Here is a 7,419-nt window from a genome sequence, read left to right as displayed (position 1 = left end):
CCCTTCTAAACACTTCCAAAGCCCAACCCATTGAAACCCTAATCCTTCCCCCTATAAATACCACTTATAACCAGCCTCCCTACCACTTTTGCAACCCTAAAAACTCACAAAACATCCACCAAACCGTAGCTGAAAGCAAGGGTTCGAGTAGATTGACACCCCTTCACGAAAATGAGCATAACTCACTCAATTCTTATCCGATTCACTCGATTCTTTTTCCTACTTGCTTGTATAATCATGGGGTTCGATTCCTAGACTTCTCCTTGGAGAAATCAGACCTGGAAATGCCCCGAAATAGTCCATAAACTTTCTGTTTGTTTTTATGTTCATCAAAAACTTGTTTAAACCTATGCAACTTGTGTCCAACACATCTCATACCTATGTCCTAATGCTTACAACTTATCCCATGGTTGGTTAAGCTTAAAAACAAGGTTGAGACATTTAAAATCAGAGGATTAAACCTCATAAACTTGGTGTTTTGTTTAGGGTTTTTAACCCACAAGTCATGTCAAACTTTGTCTTTGATACATGAGTGATTATGGAACAACTTGGGTTGTCCAAACATACAATCCTCACATGATTTGATGATTTCTCTTAGTTAGTGTGTATATTTCTTATTCTTTATTGTATGTTCATGACCCTCCTTGGTTGTTTTTTTTACATCAAGTGTAGTGGTGAACACATAGAGGTGCCTAAATGGAAGACTTGATCTTCCTACCTCCTACATGACTTCTATGACATTTAGAGGTACCAAAATGAAGATTTTAATCTTCTACCTCATGCTTGAACTATTGGACATATATTATATAACCTAAATATATTATTCGAATAATCGAATCTTTGATGATGAACTAGTGTTCATATGTCGGGGTACTAGATTACATCATCCTAGACTATGATAACTTGTCACGATTCTAATGGAACCTTGTTCCATGAAAACATCTAAACTCCTTCGAGTTTCCTAGTGTCAAGAACAAGCATCATATGTACTAAATGATTATTTTCCATGTTATTCTCATATCTTATTTTTATGTTGTTTTAAACACCGAATCTCGACTCTAAACATACTTGAACTTTAACCCTTATACATTCGGACTCTAAATCTCTACTCGTCAACAATTGGATAATCGGAAAACGTATGCAAACTTTGTGAGTATACTCGTATTTCCCCTTTTTACTTTTACCACTTTTGGGGTGTAACATGTTTACCTATTGAAAACTTACACATGAACACTTTGTTAAACACATGAACGTTCCTATAACATGCTTGTATATGTGATGGCTTGATACTTTAAACTTGGGTTATTCTTATGTGTTGAACTTATCATTAACTTCGTACGAGCCAAACCTTGACATATGTAGCGCTATAGGATTAACGACCCGCCCGTAAACTTGAGGTTATGTCTTGAGCATATTGCGTTTTCTTGGTTTGATATGTTAGACACATGCCATATTTAATGTTATCTTGAATCATATGCTTGCCATGAGGAATTGTTCACACTTTTTATCTTATGCTATGTACGTACCAAACTTGTATACTCGCCTTTGCTTTTGCATTGAATTGTATTTTTAAACATGTTACAGGTTGATGATGATGAAATGAAAACGGATAGCAAAGATGCCTAGATACTCACTTAGACGTTTAGGTTTAAAGTGTTGTATCAATTTTGTTTATGTTATGTTGAACAATGTTGTTATTTGCTTTTCTTGTAATGTTTTGACAATTTATTTTGGAAATGAAATTTGGATTATTAAATTATTGTCACAAATAGCGTTATGATGTCTCGAGCAATCTTCACACTTCGTCTCATCCCGATGTTTCCGCCATTGGTTGGGGTGTGACACTACCAGCATTGCATTATATGTGGGTGTACCCATAGGGCTGTTTATTTTCAGCTAAAACCCGAAACTCGACTCAAATTTAAGGTCGTCCGAACCCGAATTAGCGAATCCCCGAAAAACCCGAACTCGACTAATGCGAACCTTAACGAAACCTGGACAGAAGCGGAACATTTATTGTTTTTTTTCTTATAAAATTGTTTAGATTTGGAGGTTTTAATAGATGAAACACAAGTTTTGAGACTTTTAAATACTTTGATGATGTTTTTAAAGTAATAATAAAAATTTTGATGATATTTTGGGAAAAAAACATTTATTTAATTTTACATCTAAACCTGGAAACTGAATAACTCGACACGAACTAATCCGAACCTGAATTACCCAAACCCGACAAACTCGAACTTTAAAAAGGGTTGGTTATCTGGTCTATTTTCCCCCAGAGATAAACGCGGACTACCTGATCCGGAAAACCCGAAACTTGAAGAAATAACCCGATGAACACCCTTAATGGTTCATGGGTAGATCTATTGAATTATAGTTTACCAAGTCAACTGGCATTGCATTATATTATGAAAAAAGCTGATGAAATTTGTGTACCTTCAAGCATGTTCAGCGAAGGCTTTACAGAGGATGTGTTTTGTATTTTTGGTGGCGGTGTTACTGGTTTTGGGGTTGGTATAGGAGGTGTGCTGGTAGAGGTGTAGTTTGTTTGTGGCTGAAGGTAGTTTGCGCTGTTGACGGTGCAGCGTATTGAACGGTTTTTTAGATCTTGTTCGGCCTGAATCTGGAACTGTGCTTCCCTGTTTTTCGTTGACTGGAGTAGCTGGGTTTGGTTCTCTTTGGTTAGTGTCTCTTCACATGTTTGTTGCAGAAGTTGATTGGCCGGCTGATCAAAGATGGTGCCGTTGATAGTTCTTGCGTTGTCTGAGATTTTGACCAGTATTCGGTACCTGCATTTCGTTTGTGTTAGTGTCTTGTGATTTACTTACACAACCGAGTTTAATAGAAACCCACATGTAAACTGCCTTGTCATAAGTTCCATCATCTACACAGAACCATTTGGAACCTGTTTGTATTAGTGTTTGACGGCATTTAGGGCAAGCATTGTAGTGCCAACTCTTGTCTGACATGACTTATGTTATTTTTCCCTTTATTGTTGAAACGCTTGCCCTGCACTTTATAAATACAATATTTATATCTAAACTTGTATATAGATATGGTTTTTGTAAGGTGCTTACAATTATCCCGGCATTTCTTTGAAGTAGGTGTGAAATTGGAACCTCTTGGTCTGTTGTCGTAGTGATTGCGCAGTTTTGCATGTCCGTTTTTTCGTACCTGTTTAGCATGGAAATAGGGTGTTATGTGTTGTTAATAAGCATTGATTTTATTCCTGAATTGTTACAGATATTCTTACATTTCTTTTAAAAGCTCAGTTTCTACTGTTTGTGGATTTAGGTAGACATGTGTAGCACTTGTTGAAGATAGCTGTAGTGTTCATGTGCTTCCACGGCCATAATATGTCTTTGTTTTTAATCCTGTCATCGCTAGTATTATAGATGCTAATGCAGCCTCTATTTCAGCCCTGTTGAACCGAGTTTTGTCTGTGGCTATTTCTTCCCACAGTGCAACCGTAATGTCTTGATTGCTGTTAAATGCATCCCGATATAAGTGTTTTGGTGACAACGTTTATAAAGCAGTAGATAGGTTGTTTGTAGCTTACCTGCAGTCTTTGAATGTTAAAACAACATATGGTTTATTGTTGTTGGTTTTTTTGTCCTCAATACGCCGTACCAGCAGCCCGATGTAATCTGTTATCAAGGTGTTTGTATAAATGGTTACATAAATTGTGGTACTTGTTTATTAATATGTTGTTAACAGATTGTTTTTAATCCTGTCATCGCTAGTATTATAGATGCTGATGCAGCCTCTATTTCAGCCCTGTTGAACCGAGTTTTGTCTGTGGCTATTTCTTCCCACAGTGCAACCGTAATGTCTTGATTGCTGTTAAATGCATCCCGATATAAGTGTTTTGGTGACAACGTTTATAAAGCAGTAGATAGGTTGTTTGTAGCTTACCTGCAGTCTTTGAATGTTAAAACAACATATGGTTTATTGTTGTTGGTTTTTTTGTCCTCAATACGCCGTACCAGCAGCCCGATGTAATCTGTTATCAAGGTGTTTGTATAAATGGTTACATAAATTGTGGTACTTGTTTATTAATATGTTGTTAACAGATTGTTTAACGCGTACCTACAATCCCTTCGGTTTTTGCTTGGAATTCTGCTCTTCTGCGTGTGGCTAGGTCGAAGAATTGCTTTGGTATGTTTTCATTGTTTGGAACTGAGGTGATGACAGTGGCGTTCCCAAGGTTCATTATAGCCGGGTGGGTCAATGTGTTTGTAAAGTTGTCTGGTTCTGTGCATCCATAACCTTTTATTTCATAGCATGTTTGTAGGCATAGTTTTGAGTCTAGAGTTTTGCAGTATTTTCCTTTCACAAAAGCCTAGATCCCCATTCCCTGCCAATTTTTTGTAGGGAAACATAATAAATTTTAGAATCTACATATCTAATTCTATTGCGGGTGTATACACATAAGTAAATAATATGGAAATAGGTAAGTACGCAAGACACAGTTGTTTTCATTATTTTTTGCAAGCGTATAGATATGATTAAATAATATACTAATGAATGTTCGATTGAGAGATGACCTAACAGCGATTTAAATCCATGATTTAGTAGGCATGATATTTTTTTTAGAATCTATTTTATAAATTTGTTGCTGATTTATAGACATAATAAGCAGCGGATATAGAGTTCTATTAAGACATTTTTTTCAGAATTTGGAAAAGCATTTATACCTCTTCATCAACGAAGACAAAATGTAATTCGTTTTCGCGATACTTGGGCACCTACTTCCGAATGACACGCACTTCTAACGCTGGTGTTGGGCCGTTGGGTCGCAATCCCGATATTCTGTTGTTGTCCATTTTCAGAAACCTGCTTAAAGGGGAAAAACACGTATTCAATAATTTTTTAAGTTATATTAATTTTCAAAGTGGCAATAATTATCATAGTTGAAAAATGGTTTATGTACGTTTGATGTGTACAACAATTTTTTATGATCAACAATTAGAAACTTAGAAAATAACCTGTTGTGAATTAATGGCATTTAGCAAGTCTGTGTCAACAATATTTAACGTTGTATTGTTTTCTTCGCCTGCCTTATTTGATGTGAGTATTTTTAGTGAATTTGGTGAAGTAGCTCGTGATAAGGTGACGTATAGTTGACCATGACTAAAAACAGGCTCCGGTAAGTAGAGCCCAACTTTTTTGAGTGACTGGCCTTGACTCTTATTTATAGTCATTGCATAACAGATTTTAACCGGGAATTGACGATGTGTAAACACAAACGGTATATCTTTAGTGCCATGTACAAAATTGATTCTCGGTATGTATACTTTTTTACCAACTGATGTTCCAGTTATGATGCGGGCTTCAATCACTCGTGGAAGCAGTTGTGTAACCAAAAGTCGAGTGCCATTACATAAGCCGTTTTTTTATCCATGTTACGCATTAACATGATAGGGCTATTTTTTAAGGCGTAAACAATGACCGGGTATACCATTGAAATTAAGCACATTTAAGTATTCAGGTGGGTACATAGCGTCTATCTTGCCCCCATCCTTTGAATGTGGAACCATTGAATCAGTACTGAAATATGAGGTGCATTCCCCAGGTGACATTGCATGAACCAAGTCATTTATCTCGTCAACTGTGTTGTTCTTTGGGCATATAATAGCACGTTCTGATATTGCAGCTGGTGATGGATTTGCTAGTAGTTGAGCATCATAAATGAAAGAAATCAGTTTTTGAAGGCCATCATTCGGTTCCTTCAATATGAACTCGGGTGGTATTTCAATCTTTCTGATGTTAGGTTCTGCAAAATCCACGACGACACCTTCCTTCCCGTCCCCTATTCTTAGAAGCCATTCTGAAAAATTTTGCAACTGTGCTCTTGTAGCTGAGGTTGTTGAAAGAGATTCTATGCGCATGTTTTCAGTGCGCCTATACATAGTAAGATGTTTCCATAAGTATGAATTGGGTAGGCAAGCTGCGATAACCTTAGCTTTTGTGCTTTTAGGTTTTACTGGTAATGTTTGCCTGAAGTCGCTTCCTAGTAAAACTGATTTCCCGCCAAAATATTGCGAAGTGTTTGATGTTAAATCCTTAAGTGTCTTATCCAAGGATTCTAAACATCTGCGATCACTCATTGGAGCCTCGTCCCATATTATTAGAGTGGTTTGCAAAAGCAAATTACATAGGTTTGACTTCTTCTTTATGTAACAGATGGATTCTTCAATTAGCTCCAATGGGATTTTAAATCTGGAGTGTGCAGTCCTACAAGATGGAAGCAATAGTGATGCGATACCTGATGCTGCAACAGCAAGTACAACCTCACCTCTTGATCTAAGACGTGCAATGATCGTTTTCCATAAGTATGTCTTTCCTGTTCCACCATGACCGTAGACAAAAAGCAAACATTGAGTTCCATTTTCAAATGAAGACATGACTGCGTTGTATACAGCTAGCTGACCTGGTCGAAGGCCCTCGTGAAGACTCATGTGTTCAATGCGTAAGGCGTCTCTGTCATAGCTTTTCTCTTCTAAAAGAAGGCTGTTCCCAAGCGCTGAAACCACAGAAGCATCTGGCATCGGTAGACCGTAGTCAACCAATGACCGTGAAGTTGAGTTCGTATTAAGAAGAGTTTCCAATTCCCGTAGTACATACTGTTGTAGGTCTTGATCGGCTATGACCGCTGAATGAGTGGTAATTGCAAGGCCTATACTACGGTTTATGTCATCTGACATACATTTCCAATTTGTCTCCCACAACCTTCGAGGATTTGAAACATCACAGTGAAGGAGTATGCAAGTAAAGAGAGATCTTAGTTCAGCAGCTGCAGCCCACTCAGCAGCCTCTTCAATAGTGGTGGCCCATTCTTTGTCGTCTCCGATTAAACCAAGCCTTTCACACGCTTCTCTAAATGTTGGCATTACAGTCCCTGATACTGTACGTACATCTGCAAAAGAACAACATCCTCTTTGAAAATTGAGTAGAAGCCTTAAATAAAAGAGTTCTCCGCATATTGGATGCACATATGTAAGCCTACCAATTGTTGGCTCCCTTTTACTTATTCTTCGTATCCATTTTTTTGATGACATATCCCAACGGTACATCGATAAGTAATCAATGTACCAAAGGTTAACTCCTGACAAACCAGAGTTATTTTCGTTGGATATCTCATTGGTATTATTCACAAACCATTCTGTTAAGGTTGTTTTACCAATATTTGAATTGATAGTAATATCCGAAAGCCATTGCGACTGTTTAAAAGTAAGGTTCTGCTTTCCTTCCAAGTGAACATCTAAAACTTGAACTGGGGGATTCCTATGATGTATTGTAAAACTGAATATCCTCCACACTGCTTCATGTGGACATATGAATCGGCCATCTGTATAATTTTTTTATCTCGTCTATGACCTCCGGGATGTCAGCTGGCTCTCCAGCTTGTCTATCACG

General features: G+C 37.5%; 1 protein-coding gene across 1 annotated transcript; it reads right to left on the bottom strand.

Annotated features, from left to right (window-relative positions):
- Nucleotides 1-5,426: 5,426 nt before the first annotated feature.
- LOC110911704 lies at nt 5,427-6,893 on the bottom strand. Its single transcript, XM_022156362.1, has one exon. It carries the CDS (start codon nt 6,891-6,893, stop codon nt 5,427-5,429), a length of 1,467 nt encoding a protein of 488 aa, XP_022012054.1.
- Between the last annotated feature and the right edge of the window lie 526 nt (nt 6,894-7,419).

The sequence above is a fragment of the Helianthus annuus genome, chromosome 1, assembly GCF_002127325.2.
Source record: "Helianthus annuus cultivar XRQ/B chromosome 1, HanXRQr2.0-SUNRISE, whole genome shotgun sequence".
Taxonomy (NCBI): domain Eukaryota; kingdom Viridiplantae; phylum Streptophyta; class Magnoliopsida; order Asterales; family Asteraceae; genus Helianthus; species Helianthus annuus.
Note: the sequence above shows the minus strand (reverse complement) of the source record. Positions and strands in the feature narration are given on the sequence as shown.

Coding starts and splice junctions, on each gene's coding strand:
- LOC110911704 (XM_022156362.1), bottom strand. CDS start 6,893: ATGCCAACATTTAGAGAAGCGTGTGAAAGGCTTGGTTTAATCGGAGAC.